Below are 20,384 nucleotides of genomic sequence, written 5' to 3'. Positions count from 1 at the left end.
AGAAGAAGAAGAAGAGAAGAGAAGAAGAAGAAGAGAAAAAAGAAGAAGAAGAAGAAGAAGAAGAAGAAGAAGAAGAGGAAGAAGAAGAAGAGGAAGAAGAAGAGAAAAAAGAAGAAGAAGAAGAAGAAGAAGAAGAAGAAGAAGAAGAAGAAGAAGAAGAAGAAGAAGAAGAAGAAGAAGAAGAAGAAGAAGAAGAAGAAGAAGAAGAAGAAGGAGAAGGAAGAAGGAGAAGAAGGAGAAGAAGAAGAAGAAACCATAGAGGGAACTACATCAGGTTTTCTAGTTGAAGGCTGCAATTCTGCAGTGTATGTTTGAACATACAAGACTCCCCCCCCCCCCGCCCCACACACACGCACACACACACTCTGAGTCCACCAGTATTAAGAGCACACAGTGATTTACAAACCTGTAGCTCGCGTCTCCTCCTGCAGTACATGTAGTCTGACACTAGATGGCGCCAGAGACTGTGCAGGAGGATGTGTGTACTTATGCGCTGCATGCTGATCACAAGGCCCGTAGGATGAACGTCTAATGTGCAGCTTTGTCTTTGTTATTATGGATCAGGGATTTAAATCTATAACAATGTAATTGTTACCTCTCATATGTTGCAACATGCTCACCTGCTGTAATCTGTATCTGTGATAACATTGGGCCGCTGATTCCAGGGAAGCTGTCAGCAGTGAGAAATGTGCGCTCCGGCAGGTGATCAAAGGCTGGTTTGCAGGATGGAGGCTGCATGGTGAGCCATCTCTGCTTTGCAATTGATGGATGAACGATGAGTGCATTTATTATTGAACACAACACACACAGCAACAATAGTTCTAATTCAAAAGATCTCTTTATTATAAAATACTGCGTACAAATATGTACTGAATGTGGGAGCACCCGGAGGAAACCCAAACTAACTGATGACTCAACCTCAAGACACCTGGGATCATGTCAGACACCTTGTAACTACCAAGATATATTCACATATAACAACATATTCTAAACAACTCTGATTACAAAGCAACTCTGTTAACCTTTACAAATACAATTCATAATGCATGATGATATTCTATAAAACACAAGAACACATTGAGCCTCCTTCAGATGTTTTGAGATCGACCTACTTCTCACGTGAACCCTGAAGCTGTAGAGGCAGGTGAAGTCCACGTGTCCCCAGTTGTTGTCGATCCGTAGAATCACATGTCTGAAGACTTCTCCCTCTGGATTCTGGTGAGAGACACGAGAGAGACGTGAGTAAAGAGAGTCAGGCATTGTACCAGAGACGACAAAGAAAGGATACGACGTTAGAGAAAGAGAAGACATGTTCATGCATCTGTGTTGATGACGTGGTGTTTGCATGCATCTGGTTTTAAAAGCAGCTCCACCTCTATAACACAGTTTAACTCCTGCAGTTTGCAGCCGTTAATATGGCAGGAAGAGGTTTTATTGTCAGGAGAACAGTTAAAGATATCTACTTATTGTCCTATACAAAGCCATATATTGAGCAGTGATCTGGTAAATGCATGTTGAGGAAAGCTACACAGTGTCACTCGTGTCGTACTCACAGGCAGGTCAAAAGTCTGAAACGCTGCTCCGTCTTGATCGTACACTAGCGTTCCTAAAGAGGTTCCCTCCTCGTCTTCTGTCCTGAGTCCCTGGAGAAGAAACACAGACAGCTGTGTGAAGAACAAAGAGTGTGCAGGACATATCGAGGGTAATATGTGCGACTTACGTAGACTGAAAACTCCCTAGGTGCACTGGCGATGTGTCCGTGGATGGACTGGCTCTTTGCTATGTGGCCCAGTGTCACTTTAGTGATGGAGACGGGGCGGGAGAGGGAGATGAATCCACAACACTCGGCTTCATGAGCAACTTTCATATATGTTGTAAGTTGTTTATCCTGTACACACGACATGTACTGCACGTCTGTGTCGTATCCTGTACAGTCTGTAAAGCCCCCTCACACAATTTTTGCTCCCTTGCCTCTCAGGTCTTCCACTGTAAAGACTATTAACGATGGTTTCTGACCTCACACACACGAGTGAATGAAGTTAAAGCTGTGACTCTCCCTCTCAGATGTGCTCCCAGCTCTGTCCTGACGCCCTCTGGGTCCTGATGCTGCTCTGCATCCCTGCAGCACACGCAGCAAAGTGTCCGCAGCAGTGCGTGTGTGACCAGATCCAGCTCACTGTGACCTGCGTCAACAAGAACCTGACCCAAGTTCCTCTTACTGTCGACGAGGTCTCCTGCTCACACACACACACACACACACACACACACACACACCTATTTCTATAGTTCCCACCTGGTTCCATCTAATGTGAAATCCCCTTTCTTCATAGATCACGGTGAAATTAGATCTTCGAGGCAACGACATCCAGGAACTTCCCACCGGGGCTTTCAAACACACCCCCTACCTGAAGCACCTGTCGCTGCAGCGCTGCAACATCCGGCGGGTGAAGGAGGGGGCGTTCCGCGGCCTCGGTCGCCTCGTCTTCCTCAACCTGGCCAACAACAACATTGACATCCTCTACCAGGTCGTCACACACACGCTGCAGATCCCACAACCAAACACAAACATTGTATTTTGGCAGGAAATTAATGCATAAAAGTAAAAACTACAGTCTTCATGTTGATGTGCAGTAACTGCACGACACTTAGTGCAGTCAGAGTTCTATGTTTATGCCTTAAGTTAAGATTTTCCTTCAAGTCCCAGTTAAATATAATATATAAATCAATTCAATCGATTGCACAAAACACCCGTAAGTCTTCTTCTTAAGGTTTCCTTAAAATGTTCACTGAAGTGTTTAAGGTTATCTCTTTATCTTGGATTAATCCCTTAAAGTTCGTTAAGATGTTGCACTAAAGACCTTAGCAACCAAAGTGAGGAAAGAAATACGAGGAACCGCTGTAAAATGTTGGTAAATCGCAGGAAACATTTATCTTTAATTTAGGAAACATTTGAAAGGATTCTGTGCAACACCCTTAAACTTAAGGTGTTTTGTGCAACCTGCCACTAAAGGAGGCACGAGACGAGATGAATAAATCCCTTTTTCTATCACTCACATGCACTTTTTAAAAGCTAGACTGAACTAGACTTAACCTCGAGACACGTCTCATCAGTGCAGCACGGTAAACTTTTTGTCTTCCTCCGTGTTTTGCGAGTCCAGGAGTCCTTGGACGGCCTGTCCTCGCTGAAGCAGCTCATGATCGACCGTAATCGCGTGGAAGAGATCCAGCCGGGAGCTTTCTCTCAGCTCGGCTTCCTCAACCTGCTCTCCCTCACACACAACCAGCTGGTCTACATCCCCAACATGGCCTTCCAGGTAGCGAAATACATATATTTATAGGATATATATCCTCTCTAAATGTTTGTATTTCACTATTCCTGCATTTTATTATTGCGGAGTTCTATTGTATGTTGCATTGTTGGAGAAGCTTGGGATTTAAAATGTGCCTTTGAATCTAGAATGTGAAAAGGTGCTTTAGAGAAATGCAGCCGACCGCTTCTTGTCCCTCCAGGGTTTGCAGAACATCAAATGGCTTCGTCTTAGTCACAACTCTCTGAACTACCTGGACACCGAAGCCCTCGCCGGTCTGTTCACGCTCACACGTCTCAGTCTGGACCACAACGAGCTGCAGTTCTTCCCCTCTGAGACCATGACCCGGTACGTTATGCTGCAGAATGACACTATCTGAAGGCAGCGGTGGAGGAAGTATCCTTTACTTGAGTAAAAGTACTAACACCACACTGTAGAAATACTCTGTTACATTCAAAATGTACATAAAGTGTTAAACTTAAAAGTTCCCAATGCAGCAAAATCTAAAATACATCTCGGTATCCAAACTGCCGGAGGTGACCCGTCTTGATCTGAGCTACAACCCGATGACTTACGTCGGAGAGGATGTGGTGTCCATGGCCAAATTGACCCACCTCTTCATGGACCACATGTCCCTGCAGGACATGGACAACACGGCTGTTTCCAAATGCCCCAACCTCATCCACCTGGACATCAGCTACAACCAGCTGCGTGTCGTCCAGCCTCTCTCTGAAGGGAATCCCAAGCTGGCACGCCTCAACCCGGCGGGGAACCCCGTCTACTGCAACTGCTACCTGCGTCCACTCAGGTATCGCCGACATCTGTGGATGACTTCTACGCCACAGAGCTTTAAGTCCGTCAACCAAAAGCTACTAATCCTCTTTTTTTCTTTGCACCTCACTTCAGGGAGTGGTCGATCCGGAACAAGCTGAAGCTGCTGGGCACATGTGGAGGACCGGCCCATCTGTCGGGGGAGAACCTGGAGGCCGTTTACCCATCTGACCTGCACTGTCAGAGCCAGGAGGCCATGCTGAAGGCTGAATTCGAGGAGGCAACCAGGGTCACAACACCACCCACGCAAGAACCAGCGAACAAGGTCAAGTGTCCGGCCAACTGTGTCTGCGAGGTGAGCGTTGGAGTGTACTCAGTTCTTGGTTTATCTCGCTGCACAGCATTCTTGCTCTTTGAACTGTCACAAAAACGTGACACAAAAGGAGTATTGAGAAAGTTATTGATATTGTTTCATGTCAGGCTGAGACGCACCATTCCTCGTGCGAAAACCGCGCTCACACCAAAGTTTCTCGGGGTTTCTCTCCAAACACACGACTCCTCGACCTGCGTGGAAACCACTTCCACTACATCCCGAGCAACAGCTTCCCTGGCGTCGCCCAGGTCGTGTCCCTGCATCTGCAGCGCTGCAAGATCGTGGAGGTGGAGGGCGGGGCCTTCAGTGGCATGAAGGGACTGATCTACCTGTACCTGTCGGAGAACGACCTCTCTTCCCTCAGCCCTGACGCCTTTAAAGGTCTTTGAAATGCCTAATGAAATTGCACAGGAGTAAAAATACACAATCAATCTACATATCAACACTAGAAAGAGCTGTATCTATATAATACATGATATAAATGATAAGGAAATAACTTAATCAATTATTTATTCTGACTTGAATTGAATTTCTAAATGTAAATCCACAGGCCTCCCTCAGCTGACTTACCTCCACCTGGAGAAGAATCGCTTCACCGGTTTCCCCAAAGGAGCCTTTAAACTGGTTCCAAGCCTGCTGGCGCTCCACCTGGAGAACAACTCCATCCCCAAGCTGGAGCCAGACATGCTGAGCGAAGCCGAGGGCCTCCGAGCGCTCTACCTCACCGGGAACGCCATCGAGCACGTGTCGCCCAGAGCGCTGGACCACGCCGGTGACCTCGACACGCTGCACCTGGGCGGAAACAAACTGAAGGAGGTGCCCACTGAAGCGTTGAGCAAGGCGGGGAACCTCCGAGACCTGAGGCTGTCTGGGAATTCAATTCGCTGGGTCGGGCCAAATGCTTTCCGACCGCTGGAGAGGTCCCTGAAGGAGCTGTACCTGGACAACATGGGGCTGGAGACGGTGGGCCGGCTCTACCTTCACTAACGGCAGTACAGCGGCGTATTAACAGAAATAATAATAATGACAGAACCGGGGGAGGGGGTGAAGAATGCAATGTCTTTACAAAAATAACTTTTTTTTTTCTTGTATATTTTTTTTCTTTTAAAATTTTAACATTTGTGAGTTATTTTCTCATAAATGTACGACTTTAATCTCAATTAATATTTTGGGGGTTTTTTCTCGTAAAAAAACAAACATTTACCACTTTAATCTCGAGTTCTCTTTCTCGTAAACTTTGACTTTAATCTTGTAAATTTGTGAGGTTTTTTTTATCTTGTAAATTCAAAACTTTATTTATTTACCCCCCCTCACAATGGCCCTAATACGCCATCGTAGCAACAAATCCTTAAAAACAATTCTGCTCTGTTTTCCTCCAGATGTCTCAGAACTCCCTGGCAGGTCTCGGTGCAGCGCTGAGGAGTCTCTTCCTGGAGGGCAACCAGCTGGAGGAGGTGCCGAACCTCCAGCCTCTCACTTCTCTGGAGGTCATCAACCTGGCCGACAACCCTCTGATGTGTGACTGCCCTCTGCTGCCACTACGCATGTAAGACGACTGCAGTGAGCAACAGGAGTCTTCAGCTCCTTAAAGCAGGACGAAGCATGTTCTGCATTACTATCTTTACAAAGACACGATGAGTTTACAATCATAGTGAACTTAATTTTACTCCCTGGTTATATTTGAGCTACTCATTTGGCATGTTTATTAAAACACTTACAGGTGGATCGAGAAAGTCAACCTGAAGGTACGAGCCACCTGTGCCAATCCCCCGGAGCTGAGGGGTCGCAGGGTGAAGGACGTCCACGTCTTCAGGGCGTGTCCCGGGGGGGAGAGCCTCCCTTCCCCGCCAACCGTCACCCCAAAGCCCGCCAAGGCGCCCAAGGCAACCAAACCCAAACCGATGCACCTCAACGGCATCCGGCAGGTCAAGATGCTCAAGGTGAAATCTAAACTTCGCAAAGGTTCGAACACAAAACCGGCTGCAGCCAAGAAAACCAGGGAGAGACGCAGCACGGCCTGAGCCGCCTTTTGTACGACGTTTTTAAAAGACAACCATGGACTCAAATCTTCTAGAAATGTAACCTGTCGACACGGTTTCACATCAGTTCTCCATATACAACATAAACATGTAATAACTTCTGCAATAATCTGCTGCATTGTTTAATGAACAGTTTAAAGGCAGTTTGTACTAAAGTATTGTACATACTGCAGTGGTTAATAATATAATATAATAATACATGCATTATGGAATAACCAACCAACATGTCTTCATCTCTACATGTTATATTTCTGAGCAAGACTTTATGGAGACAATGAAAGAATCTACTGAACTAATTGTATATTTTAAAATTAATTGAATGTAATAAAACATTTGTATTATGAATGAAGACATCCATTCATGCAACTCCCACCTGTAATAATCACAATTGTTTATAACAAACGCGGCAGATTATAACAAAATGTGAGCGTTATTATACGTGAAGTGTAAATGTTTTACATGTTGTATAATGTGTCTCCTGCTTCACATCCACAGCAGCTCTGAAGAAAGTTTTATCTCCTTGAAGGAGGAACATGAAGTTAATGTCACTTTCTTTAGTTACTTGCTCAAATATTCTACAATCTTTGTCTTTATGTTAGTTATCATTAACCACTATACACTGAATGTACTCAACTAGAAACATTGGAATCAGGAAGTTGAGGTTTGTTTTTAATCAATTATTTCATATTTACAAAAAACAACACGTCTGGATATAAAACAGGAAAGAAATAAAAACATACAACAAACATTTGTTTACTTTGTCAACACAGAATGACCTTCAGGGTCATATTTACAGGTGTGTTACACTCACAACTAATTAATTATGCATAAATGTCACCCGGTGTAGTGGAATTTATGAAGAAGGAGGAGAAGGAGAAGGAGAAGAAGAAGAAGAAGAAGAAGGAGAAGAAGGAGAAGAAGAAGGAGAAGAAGGAGAAGGAGAAGAGAAGGAGAAGAAGAAGGAGAAGAAGGAGAAGAAGAAGAAGAAGGAGAAGAACAAGAACAAGAACAACAAGAACAACAAACATTAAAACATTTCTTTATTTAATATCGTGTGGGCCTGGGAGACAGCTTTTGCTCTGCTCTGCTGGTGCCCTGTGACACAGAGTCCATACATTTCTCATTTCTAATTTAAAGTTTGTGGGATTCCATAATGACGGAATGTGTGTCTCCTGATTCAACCCCAAACTGTAAGAACCTGTCCATCAACCACTAGATTGGTTTGGGGTAAAATCTTAAATGGTTCAGCTGAATACTTTGTGTATGTGCCAACCTGATGTGTTGCTTTGTCAGCTTCTACAAAACTAAACAATGGCACTAAGGATTGTCTGATGTTGTTCATGTGTGAGTGTCAGAGTGTGTGGTTAGTTGAGCAAGCTGTTCTTCATTGCATGAGCGTGTGTGTGTGTTTAGTTTACTTCCCTTTTCCTGTGTCTCTGAAGTCAGGTGTCTCCCTCCCCCTCCACATGCCTCCCCTGTTGTAGCCAGGCCCTCCTCCATGTTGCTGCCGTTGCTGCTTCTGTTCATAGCCATGTCTTTTACGGCCTGTATCCTGGTGAACTCTGTTATCGTTTGTTTGTCCTGCCCTAGAGCCGGGGTTGTGACACAGGTTATTAAGTGTTTACAACTCTCTGCACCATACTTGACCTCCATAAAAAACTCAAGTGGGCTCTCGACTTCTCTGGTCGATACTTTACTTCCCTTTGTCCCCATTTTACAAAGTAAGTTAAAACACAATCGTCACTGTGAGTCCCAGATTTCGTTTATGGTAAAATCCAGATAAAACCGTTATTAAACACGCTGGTTTAACCTTTTCAGTCGAAGGCAATATCTGACTACTAGTCTTCTCTGCTGAGACTAGTATGTCAGCTATCCCTTAGGCCAGTGGTCTTCACTATGTTTACGTGAGAGCCACATTGAGAGGACAAAGTCAACAGGAGAGCCACTTTTACCACAAAGTATGAAAAGCTACATCCAGTCATAAAAAGCACGTCTGTTTATTAATCTGTCATCCAGCCAGAACATACAAAATGCAATGCAGCCAATACATTCATTAAAAGCAGGATTACCTTAATACTGGGATGATGTTGTCAAACTCTGCAAACAATATTTCTGCTGAAGCCACAAAGCAGTTTCACAATGTTTGAGTCTGAGAAGGTTCTTTGCCCGAGCCAAACTCCATGCGATCTCAAAGGATGCCTCAGTGAATCGTTCAGCTGTATTAGTCGTCCTGTGTTTGAGCCTTTATTGTCCAGAAACAGAAGAAAGCTGCTCTATTGTTTAAAACTCATTTCTCTTCCAGGTGCGTAAGTTTCGTTGAATTTTGGATGCGTCGTTTGGAGATGCGGCTCCAGATGGACTTCTCTTGGAACCAGAGCGGGTTTGTTTGCACATTAAGCACAAAGGGTTCGACTCGTGGAGGACAAATACAAACTCCTCTGTCCACTTGTCTTGAATGTTCCTTTACTCGTCTTGTGTGGCTCGTACCTTTCTTTTTCTTTTTTAACGGGAGCAGCTGTTGTCTGTCCACAAACCACATCTCCAGCATCTTCCTCTCGACTCCACTGTGGTTTGATGCTCCAAAGACAAATCTTAATGTTCCTCGTGTGTCACACCCCTCTGTCCTTAGAACCTCTGTCCTCAGACCCTCTGTCCTCAGACCCTCTGTCTTTAGACCCTCTGTCCTTTGACCCTCTGTCTTTAGACCCTCTGTCCTCAGACCCTCTGTCTTTAGACCCTCTGTCTTTAGACCCTCTGTCCTTTGACCCTCTGTCTTTAGACCCTCTGTCCTCAGACCCTCTGTCTTTAGACCCTCTGTCCTTTGACCCTCTGTCTTTAGACCCTCTGTCCTCAGACCCTCTGTCTTTAGACCCTCTGTCTTTAGACCCTCTGTCCTTAGACCCTCTGTCCTTACACCCTCTGTCCTTAGACCCTCTGTCCTAGACCCTCTGTCCTTAGACCCTCTGTCCTTAGACCCTCTGTCCTTAGACCCTCTGTCCTCAGACCCTCTGTTCTTAGACCCTCTGTCCTCAGACCCTCTGTCCTCAGACCCTCTGTCCTTAGACCCTCTGTCCTCAGACCCTCTGTCCTTAGACCCTCTGTCCTCAGACCCTCTGTCTTTAGACGCTCTGTCCTTAGACCCTCTGTCCTTAGACCCTCTGTCCTTACACCCTCTGTCCTTAGACCCTCTGTCCTTACACCCTCTGTCCTCAGACCCTCTGTCCTCAGACCCTCTGTCCTTAGACCCTCTGTCCTTAGACCCTCTGTCCTCAGACCCTCTGTCCTTAGACCCTCTGTCCTTAGACCCTCTGTCCTCAGACCCTCTGTCCTTAGACCCTCTGTCCTTAGACCCTCGCATCGCACAAAGAGAAACTTCCTAAAAGAAACCCCATAATTAAAGGGGAACATATAAGAATATAATATCATACATAGTAATGCGTATGGTACTTTAATCAAGGTATAAAAGTACACAAATATACATACATAGTAAAGTGTACGTCACATGGATCAAGATATAAAAGTACAGCAACATACATGGTGATGTGTTCAGTACATAAATCAAAGTATTAAAGTGCAGTGTGCATCTAAGACTGAGCAAGTGACACTAAGATGATAAATTCATGTTTCCACAATAGCGTTAACCCCTTTCCACACAAAAAGGAGCACGAGACGTGAATGCCACTATTTCAGCCACTGATTCACACAATAAAGCTGCTGATGAAACGCAGGAGGAGTTGCCAACAGGTAGGGACAAGGTCAAAGTACAAAGTCGAACTGACAGACGCCATTTTCTCCTCGACAGAGCCGCAGCAGCAGAACAGGGTGAGTGTTAACAGCAGCTCTGCTGGGGTTTTACACATTCATTCTTTAGTGTGTCCTGCTGTGTGTCTCTAACAACTCTAAACCTTTGTGTTTTATTGTTTATTTACCAGCTCGTTAAAACATGTAACTGTAGATATTGTTGAGGAAAGAGTTGAAGAAATCGGAGCTTGAATGTCGAATCAATACAGAAAACTTGTAGTTAAATCGATATATTTATTAATATGATAAGTCAAGCATGGAACATATTCTCAGCTGAGAGACGTTCCTGTTTTGCGGCCTCTCTCTCTCCTGCTCCGCAGAAAAACGTCCCGCCTCTCAGTTACATCAGTTTTTATATCGCTTCCGGTCTTTGACGTCTGACGTCATCACGTCACATCATACGGGGTATTCGAACGACTCTGCCAGGGGGGCGCGCTCATATTATGCATTCACAATATCCCAATTATCCCTGATATGATGAGACAGTTATGAGTGAGTTGAGCTTTATTTAATATATATAGTACCTAACATTTCTTCACATTATCTATGTAAATACGTGTTTCAGTTATTACACAAGATAATACATTTATTAGTTAATTATATCACAATATAAACAACACAAGCACAAACTACTTTATCATTTAGTAGAAATACATTTATTTTCAGTTATTTCTCCGTTTACTTTGATCACGGATACAATTCAATCCAGAGAGTCGGAGAGTCTGTCTGTCAGCAAGGAACACTTTTTACATTTACACTTTTATTTCTGCTCATTTCCGTTCAGTCACGTGAGGCTGATGATTCCTGAGCTTCTGCTTTGATAGGAGTTATATATTCTCTACTTTACCTGAAGCATTTAGCCTCATCAATCATCTCCAGCGTTCAAAAGACACCACCATCATAATCTGGTTATTAAATAATGGATCCACAATCAGAATATCAATAAGTACTTTTACTGAAGTACTGCACTTGAGTAAATGTCCTTTATACTTGTACTGCACTACATCTCAGAGGGAAACATTGTTCTGGTCTCAGTTCTTCCTGTCAGTTAAACATGTATCTCCAGATGATGTTTGTGATGAACTGAAGGATGAAGTTTCCTTTAGGAGAAGATTCTTCTGCTTCAGATAAATAATACTTTATACTGTGTGTGTGTGTGTGTGTGTGTGTGTGTGTGTGTGTGTGTGTGTGTGTGTGTGTGTGTGTGTGTGTGTGTGTGTGTGTACAGTAACTCTCAGACTGGAGAAGATGAATGATTTAACAGATGAGGAGGAGGACGGCTCAGTGTCTGCAGTCCCCAGCTGTCTGTCTCTGAAGAGTGACAGGTCTATGTACATACCTCCAACTTCAGTAATGAACCTGGACCCTCAGACACAAAGTAAGAGTCTGTTTCTTCTGTAAACTGACCTGAAGAGGATTCAGTTTTTATGTTCTCTTATAATCTACTGTTGTATGATAACATAAGCCCAGTAGAGTACAGTAAAGAAACACAGTAGACAACTGGGACTAAACTGTTATCATGTTGGAGACATAGGTTGTACCAATCAGTGAACATCAGCCAGCACTATTGTGATGTGTTATAAAGAACGTGTTCATCTCCACAGAAAGAAGAGCAAAACTCCTGTTTCTGTGGAGGAGCAGCGGTCCTAGCTGTGCTTTGTGTCAGGACGTCCTGAAGGATCCAGTCTCTACCAGCTGGGGACACGGGTTCTTCAGACGCATCGCCTCATACTGGGACCAGTCTGCTTCATCAGGAGACTCCCCCTGTCCCCAGTGTGGAAAAAGATCCAGAACAAGACTGCAGACAGCCAGTCAGACCAGCTGTGCACACAGTAAGACTGTACATCTGTCTGCTGCTGTCTTCATGTCTGAAAACAGGATTCTTCCTGCTTCATTTGTTTGTACAGCACATTATGATCTGTTATATATATTTATTAATCTCACATGTGTCTTCTCTTTCAGCAGATAGAGGTCTGCAGGAGGTTTTAGATGAACATAGGATCAGTCTGAAGAGGAGATGTGAACGTGTGACTGAAGGAAGTGAAGAAACAGTGAGTAAAACCCTCCTCAACAGGATCTACACTGAGCTCTACATCACAGAGGGACTGAGTGAAGAGGTTAATACTCAACATGAGGTGAAGCAGCTTGAGACAGCTTCCAAGAAAAAGATCCTCCGTGACGCTCCAATCAAGTGCCACGACATCTTTAAAGCCTCACCTGACCAACAGGTACACATCAGAGTCGCTCTGACGGTCGGCGTCGCTGGCGTTGGAAAAACCTTCTCAGTGCAGAAGTTCACTCTGGACTGGGCAGAGGGTTTGGAAAACCAAGATGTCAGTCTGGTGATTCCGCTTTCCTTCAGGGAGCTGAACTTGATCAAAGCTGAGCAGTACAGTCTTCTCAGGCTGCTCCATGTTTTCCATCCAACCTTACAGAAGGTCACAGCAGAGACGCTCGCTGTCTGTAACGTTTTGTTCATCTTTGACGGCCTGGATGAAAGCAGACCTTCACTGGATTTCCACAACAATGAGGTTGTGTCTGATGTCACACAGCCGTCATCAGTCAACGTGCTGTTGACAAACCTCATCAGCGGGAATCTGCTTCCCTCGGCTCTCGTCTGGATAACTTCCCGACCTGCAGGCAACCAATCAGATCCCTCCTGCACGTGTGGACAGGGTAACAGAAGTACGAGGCTTCACTGACGTCCAGAAGGAGGAGTACTTCAGGAGGAGATTCAGTGATGAAGAACGGTCCGGCAGAATCATCTCTCACATCAAGACATCCAGGAGCCTCCACATCATGTGTCTGATCCCCGTCTTCTGCTGGATCACTGCTACAGTTCTGGACCACATGTTGACTACAGACCAGAGAGGAGAGCTGCCCCAGACCCTCACTGACATGTACTCACACTTCCTGCTGGTTCAGACCAAGAGGAAGAAGCAGAAGTATGATGAGGGACATGAGACGAGTCGACAGAAGCTGACGAAGGCTGACAGGGAAACTTCTTCTGAAGCTGGGGAGGCTGGCGTTTGAACATCTGGAGAAAGGAAACATCATGTTCTACCAAGAAGACCTGGAGCAGTGTGGTCTTGATGCCACGGAGGCCTTGGTGTACTCAGGAGTTTGTACAGAGATCTTCAAAAGAGAGAGTGTGATCTTCCAGAAAACAGTCTACTGCTTTGTTCATCTGAGCATTCAGGAGTTTCTGGCTGCAGTCTACCTGTTCCACTGTTACAGCAACAGGAACACAGAGGTACTGAAGGACTTCCTGGGGAAAATACTGGGAGAATGACTCATCCCTGGATGTCTTCCTGTCTGAAGCCATGAAGAAATCCCTCACAAGTAAGAATGGCCACCTGGACCTGTTTGTCCGCTTTCTCCACGGCCTCTCTCTGGAGTCCAACCAGAGACTCTTAGGAGGCCTGCTGGGTCAGACAGACAACAGTCCACAAATGATCCAGAGAGCCATCAACACCCTGAAGAAGATGAGGAGTGAAGATACCTCTGCTGACAGAAGCATCAACATCTTCCACTGTCTGACAGAGATGAAGGACCACTCAGTACATCAGGAGATCCAAGAGTTCCTGCAGTCAGAGAACAGATCACAGAAGGAACTCTCTGAGATCCAGTGCTCAGCTCTGGCTCACATGCTGCAGATGTCAGAGGAGGTTCTGGATGAGTTGGACCTGAAGAAGTACAAGACGTCAGAGGAGGGACGACGGAGACTGATTCCAGCTGTGAGGAACTGCAGAAAGGCTTTGTAAGTCCAGATGTGATTAACTTTATAAATCAGAGTAGATTAGAAGTTTAGTTCTTCAAATATACACGAGAAATTCTTTCTTTGAAAATTATTGAATAAATATATCCACTTTTTACTTCATGATTTAGTTTCAGATGTTCTTGAGCTGTTTCAAACGCTGTGAGAGCAAAACAAGTGTTTTCAGCTTCTATCTGTGAAGTTCATGAACACATTTCTATTTATTTGTAATAATTGTTACACTTGACAGTTTCTTCCTCTCATTACATTCCTTTGGGGGATGGAGGCGACATGCAGACCTTGTCAAACTAAAGACTTTAGAGGTGCTCGAGGTTTCATCACATTTTACAGTTCTGAGTGAATGCAGAGAAGTTGTTGTTACATTCTAGCAGTTTCTTCATCATTACATCAGACACACAGGTAATACCTGAGTCTTTATATTAACATTTATTTCTGTACATCTCTGATACTTTCAATGATTTGTTTCCTTTCTGTTGCGTTTGTCAACAGTCAGTGACAGCAGAAGGTAGCTAGCAGAGACAGACCTAGGATCAGATCACACTGACACACTGTGGACATTATGGAAGCCTCAATGTAACTGCAGCACTACTCTCTCCCTTCATCTGCAACATTAAACACATATTACAAGTCTGCAGGTGATAAGTGATGAGAGTTATTGTTTCATGTCAAACACAGTGAGATCAGATGAACCACTGATGTCACAGCGGCTTGTCCTGCCTCGTGTTCTGAAGATGCCAGAGCAGAGACAGGGGAGTTCAGACGCAGTTACAACACACAAAGAATTCCTTACGTCGTTTATAATCCAACAACACTAAAGAACATCTAAATATAACTGGGAAACTGCAGATGTGTGTAAGAATCACTTTAGATTACCTGCTCATGAATCCATCGTGCTCTTTGCTGCCGTCCTCGCCCCGGATTCCATTTGTAACTTCTCCCCCTTTCATGTAGGCCTCAATCTTTCTAATAGAGGTTCAGTATCCTGTGGGCATCTCCCGAGTATCCTGGGGGGGGGGGACAATGCATATATTAAACTCAGTAAAGATATTAAAATGTCTAACAGCAAATGTTTTGTCATCAAATGCATGAAATAAATGAATGTTTCCTCTTTCATAATAACACATTTTGTAATATATGTGTCCTGACAGACTTATGGATGTGACATCTCAGAGACTGATTGTGAAGTCGTGGCCTCAGCTCTGAAGTCCAACCCCTCCCACCTGAGAGAGCTGCACCTGGATATAATATCACTGAAGATTCAGCAGTGAAGCTGCTGTGTGCTGGACTGCAGAGTCCAAACTGTAGACTGGAGACGCTGAGGTCAGTTCACTGACTGTAGCTCGTGTAGTAAATATAATTGGCACAATTTGCAGACAGGTGAAGACGTTGTAATTATTATTATTGTCTTCTTTATTTTTCAAATGTCTGAATATTGTGGAGAATGACGTAAAGTAGAGAAAGTAAATGTTTGACGGGACAGTTGTTGAGCTTCCACAGACTCACATTGTGCTCCATGAGTCAGTGAAGAAGATGTCAGTACTGAGGTGTGTGAGAGATATGAAGGAGGTTGTTAAACATCTGATGACAGAGAGAAACAGGCTGCAGAGACTTTGAGCTTTGATTACCAACACATTTGTATCATTGCTGACAGTGACCTCTAAACTTCTTCAGCTCTGAACAGATTATTAAACCTTAATAATAATAATAATAATAATAATAATAATAATAATAATAATAAGCTTTATTTGTAGAGCACCTTTCATACAAGAACTACAGCCCAAAGTGCTTCACAGCAGAAACATCAAACTTAGTAGAAGATGAGACAGAGCATTTACAGCACAATAATCACAGTGTTGATGTAAATGAGTGTGAAGTCAATTAAAATAATATAAATAACAGAATTAAAATAGTATAAATAACACTGGAGATCATGCCTAGTATCTGTATCTGTGCCGTACTTAACGACCTCCTGAAACCACGTTCATCACCATTCTTGTAGATGTTTGAAAGGATCAGAGCCACATGTTGAAAGCATGAGATCCACAATGGGCCCCTGTGGCCCTTCAGCTGGTTTACTCCCTTTGCTACACATTCTTCAGAGTCTTCCCGTTTCATAAACAAACCCCACTTTGTTAAGTTTTATGAAATCTATCGGTTAAAGACAGTTTTTCTCCAACAATATTCTTTAATCTTTCACTTTTCCACTAATTGTGTAAAGAACATGAAACACATTTATCAGAGGAGCTTCCTCTTGTTCCCGTGGTAACACCGTCTGTCTGATCTCAGGCTTTTCAAAAATACACACCTTTACACATTCAATGTTCCACCTTGAACTAACTCAAGCAGCAACATTGTTTTCTAAAGTTACATCATGTTTTCTTTATTCAGATTGAGGGTCTTCAGGCTGTCAGAGATCAGCTGGGCTTCTCTGGTCTCAGCTCTGAAGTCCAACCCCCCCCTCCTGAGAGAGCTGGACCTGAGGAACACCAAGCTGCAGGATTCATCAGTGAAGCTGCTGTGTGACCTTCTGGAGAGTCCAGACTGCAGACTGGAGACTCTCAGGTCAGTTCACTGACTCTCTGGTACTACTGTAGATCCAACATGTTTAATAATTATTGAACATAATTTATGTTCATAAATAATTTACATCATAAAGTCGTAACTTTCCTTTTGTTCATATTTTGACTTTTCTTGCACTAAATTGAGTGTGCAGTCACAGAAGACGAGTGTTTGTTAAAGCAGCTGTAGCAAATGTCCACTGTTAGTTATTAAAGTACATTTATGTTCACGTGTGGTAAACGCTCACATCTGTATACAGAAGGTCATCTGAACTAATATTAGTGTACACTGATGAAGTTTACTTTCTCAAGCACAAAGAATTCTTTGTTTCCATTCATTTCAATGTGTTTCCACAGATAATAAAGTAGAAGCTGATGTTATGATGAGCACAATAACAGAATGACAGCGTCACTCCAATTCATGGATTAGGACGTAGTAATGTTGAGCCACACATTTAAACCTGAACACATCTGATTGGATTATAAATGGATTTGTATCCACATCATGTTTTCTTTATTCAGATTGATGGGACTGCAGTCTGTCAGAGATCAGCTGTGCTTCTCTGGTCTCAGCTCTGAAGTCCAACCCCCCCCTCCTGAGAGAGCTGGACCTGAGGAACACCAAGCTGCAGGATTCATCAGAGAAGCTGCTGCGTGACCTTCTGAAGAGTCCAGACTGCAGACTGGAGACTCTCAGGTCAGTCAGGGTCCGACTCAGTCTCTGCTGGTTCAGCAGTATTGTACTAACAGGGGGGTTAATGTGTTACTCACGTTGGGGAATCCCCCAGTTCTACCTTCCACTTGTAGCCTAGCTTAGCAGAACTAATCAGTGATTTCACTCATTGCCTGCAGGTTCTCCTGTTCTTTCATCTCGTGTTTCTTTTCTTTCATTCTTCCACTAACAATAAAACACAAGCTGACAATGCAAAGCCAAGCAACATGTTACAAGTTGTAACTTTGGAACTTGTGATTTCACAGAAGAGTGAGACAGGTAGTGTGTTTGGTTTTTGGATCCAGACTAAAGACGAGTTACTTCCTGTAATGCAGGCTCAGAGCTGTCTGCAGTCAGTTGTAGTGTTTGCACAGAAGATATGATGCCATGTAAAGCGTTCCATCAGTCGGCTCGTGTCAGGACTCTGAAGCGGGCTGACTCTAACAACAAACTGTTATTTAAACCTGAGACATAACTTTTGGGATTGTGTTCCTACAGGATCGATGACGAGTTGATCACAGCTGAGAAACACAGAACATGTGAGTATTGCAGCATATCCTCCATTCATCCAGATATTACATGAACATCTGATCTTAAAATGAGATGCCCTCATCGTACACAAACTACTTTCAATTGTGTTTCTGTTTGATATATAAAATATATATTCTATTTCTAAAATATTCCAGAATGTTGTCTGCTAATGTTTCTCAGCTTCATTCAAGTTTTCATTGAGTTCTTTCTCTTGTTGTCCTTCAGAGGACTCCATCAAACTGGATGTGTGAACAAACCTGCCCGAGGAAGACAGCAAGGTGAAAGAGGAGCAGCTGCACAGTGTGAAGTATATTTATGGAGCTTCACCACAGAATCAAATGTAGTTATTGGTAATTGTTTGCCTGGGACCGACCTGCAGGCTCAGCTTGTATTAGCTCAGATCAACTGGTCCTCCTGCTGGAGAGACGAGTGGAAGATGGAGCAGTTCATATCTAAAGATATATATATATATATATATAATTAACTTGGGTTACTTAAATATATTTCTTAAAGCTTAAAGTGCATCAACCTGTTCACCTTTCATAAGTTCTCTTGCTGGAGTTCTGATATACACTTGTACTTGTTTAAACTTCATCAGACTTCTTGTTTCTGATACTCATCGTCGCATCTTAAACATTATTCTTATTATGGCCACACAGTAAATACATCACCTTCATCAATACAAGCATCTTATGGCACATGTACAATAAGTGCGTTCACTCTTTAGTAAGTTAGTGAGATGACTGCACTGCATGGACTCCACCACAGAGGTGTATGCTGGAGTGTGCACACTTAGGTTCCCTCTAACAGACTCATTTAAATGTTCATCACTCTTGTTATAACTTTCTAACTTCATGGTGAACTCTGTAAAGAAGAAGAACGTAAGTGTTTCTCATTATAATGACATATTACTGAAGTTGATTTATTCCAGCTCTATTTCATATTTCTTATTATTGTTATGCATTTATTTGTGTTCTTCTTCTTGTTTCTCTGTTTATGTTGAGTACATGTCTCAACATGTGTGTATTTGAAGGTTTTTTATATTAGAATTGAGGGATTAAAAACATAATTCATGTTCTCCTCATTTATTTCTACTCTTTTACAGAAGATCTGTTCATTTCTGTGCTTTTAAAATGTTTAAAGTTATACATGGGATAAGCACTTTATTACCAAAGAGGAGTTCCTCCTTTAACCTACAGGAGGCGCTGTTGCACTTCACTTTAAACATGTGTGATGAGGTTTACAGCTGTCAGGAAATGTGGGACTTTTGGCCATCATGTTGTCATTGCCTATATTTAGAAACAATATATATAATTAGTTTGGTGATATAGTGTTGTATTCATTCCACACTGCTATTTCACACTTCTGGTTAAATGCTAAACTACATTTATTTGTCTTAGTACTTGTAATAAAGTGTAATCTTATGTTACGTTCCCTGTTAGTCTGGAGGAAAGGGAAGTAACAAGTAGAAATAAAATAACCCGGGTGAAGAAAGGAAAACGAGGCAACAGATTTAGTAAAGTAAAAACAAAGAGCATTTAATTCACATTGGAAAGTAAAGCTCCCCCACCAATACAGAAAGGCAAAACTCAAAACAACTGAAACAGAAAGCGACACCAGATATGGCAGAACAAAGCAACTCCACAAGTTGCTGTTCTGTTGCACAGCTCCTGAACAACTCCAACACGTAGAGGACCAACACCAGTCTCAGCACCAGCAGTGGTGGTTCTACACCATCATCACTGGGGGGGGGCCTGGCTGGGGCCAAGTGTTCTGTCACACATTCAACCCGGGACAACAGAGATGAAGCAGTGTTCAAGCCTTCAATATCTTTAGTGAAGTATAAATAATGGCGCACCACAGAAACAACACCATGATTGGTCTGTTCCTGACTGATGACAGCGTCTCTCCAGTGATCAATCATGGCGTGCTGTTTGTATTCAGGTTCCCATGGTAACGAGTCCGACCGTTCACACTAGTGATGGAGGTCCGGCTCTTTTCAAAGATTCGGCTCTTTTCAAAGATTCGGCTTTTGCTCCCAAATGTCTCTTCATGTCGTGTCACTCGGAGCCTTCTATTCTAGCCTGATTTAGCAATTATAAATGGTTTGTGTGTTCGAAAACAATCTTTCATTCAGTGTTTTCATAAAAGTCTTATTTTTATGTTTGGTTACAAAAAACAAATCCACAGTTCCTATTGTTTAACATTTAATCAACCTTTAAATGAACAACTTAACACAGAACCACAGCAAACAGATCAAATCAATAAAGGACAAAGTCTGAACATTATGACACTGTAGATAAAAGCGTCTATACAAGTCTAAAGTATTATTAGTATTATTATTATTATTATTATTATTATTATTATTATTATTATTATTAATAGTTAGCAAGGTAAACATTACATGAGCTAACATTACTTGATTGTAAGACCTTAGCGGCAGAAATTACATCGGCTATTCTGCTACTCTGGTACCATCAATAGCAAGCGCAATGTTTTTATTCACTCGTCCC

General features: G+C 43.1%; 2 protein-coding genes and 1 long non-coding RNA gene across 3 annotated transcripts; all 3 read left to right on the top strand.

The window, feature by feature from the left end:
• The first annotated feature begins 2,060 nt into the window (after positions 1 to 2,060).
• Positions 2,061 to 6,811, top strand: LOC115004891 (chondroadherin-like protein). The gene is made up of 10 exons (XM_029426621.1): positions 2,061 to 2,229; positions 2,331 to 2,525; positions 3,159 to 3,314; positions 3,511 to 3,656; positions 3,835 to 4,116; positions 4,215 to 4,434; positions 4,560 to 4,833; positions 5,003 to 5,415; positions 5,832 to 5,998; positions 6,173 to 6,811. Exons 1-10 carry the CDS (start codon positions 2,065 to 2,067, stop codon positions 6,471 to 6,473), a joined length of 2,319 nt encoding a protein of 772 aa, XP_029282481.1. The 5' UTR covers positions 2,061 to 2,064; the 3' UTR covers positions 6,474 to 6,811.
• A 2,022-nt stretch (positions 6,812 to 8,833) lies between these two features.
• Positions 8,834 to 15,078, top strand: LOC115004890 (protein NLRC3). Its single transcript, XM_075074116.1, is given in 7 exon segments — positions 8,834 to 8,871; positions 11,943 to 12,124; positions 12,255 to 12,931; positions 12,933 to 13,286; positions 13,288 to 13,563; positions 13,565 to 14,052; positions 14,300 to 15,078. Coding segments are annotated over 7 exon segments (2,154 nt in total). The 3' UTR covers positions 14,439 to 15,078.
• Positions 15,079 to 17,152: 2,074 nt separating this feature from the next.
• LOC115004892 (uncharacterized) lies at positions 17,153 to 18,807 on the top strand. The gene is made up of 3 exons (XR_003831888.1): positions 17,153 to 17,325; positions 17,839 to 17,879; positions 18,097 to 18,807. It is a non-coding gene; the product is annotated as an uncharacterized LOC115004892 (long non-coding RNA).
• Positions 18,808 to 20,384: the final 1,577 nt, after the last annotated feature.

This window comes from Cottoperca gobio, unplaced genomic scaffold, assembly GCF_900634415.1.
Source record: "Cottoperca gobio unplaced genomic scaffold, fCotGob3.1 fCotGob3_213arrow_ctg1, whole genome shotgun sequence".
In the NCBI taxonomy this organism is placed as follows: Eukaryota; Metazoa; Chordata; class Actinopteri; order Perciformes; family Bovichtidae; genus Cottoperca; species Cottoperca gobio.
This window is presented reverse-complemented; position numbering and strand designations above follow the sequence as displayed.

What these genes read in the sequence shown, in the direction of transcription:
- LOC115004891 (XM_029426621.1), top strand. Translation starts at nt 2,065, where the DNA reads ATGTGCTCCCAGCTCTGTCCTGACGCCCTCTGGGTCCTGATGCTGCTC. An exon ending in TTCCTCTTACTGTCGACGAG is followed by an intron (nt 2,230 to 2,330) that starts GTCTCCTGCTCA and finishes CTTTCTTCATAG; the next exon opens with ATCACGGTGAAATTAGATCT. An exon ending in ACATTGACATCCTCTACCAG is followed by an intron (nt 2,526 to 3,158) that starts GTCGTCACACAC and finishes TTGCGAGTCCAG; the next exon opens with GAGTCCTTGGACGGCCTGTC.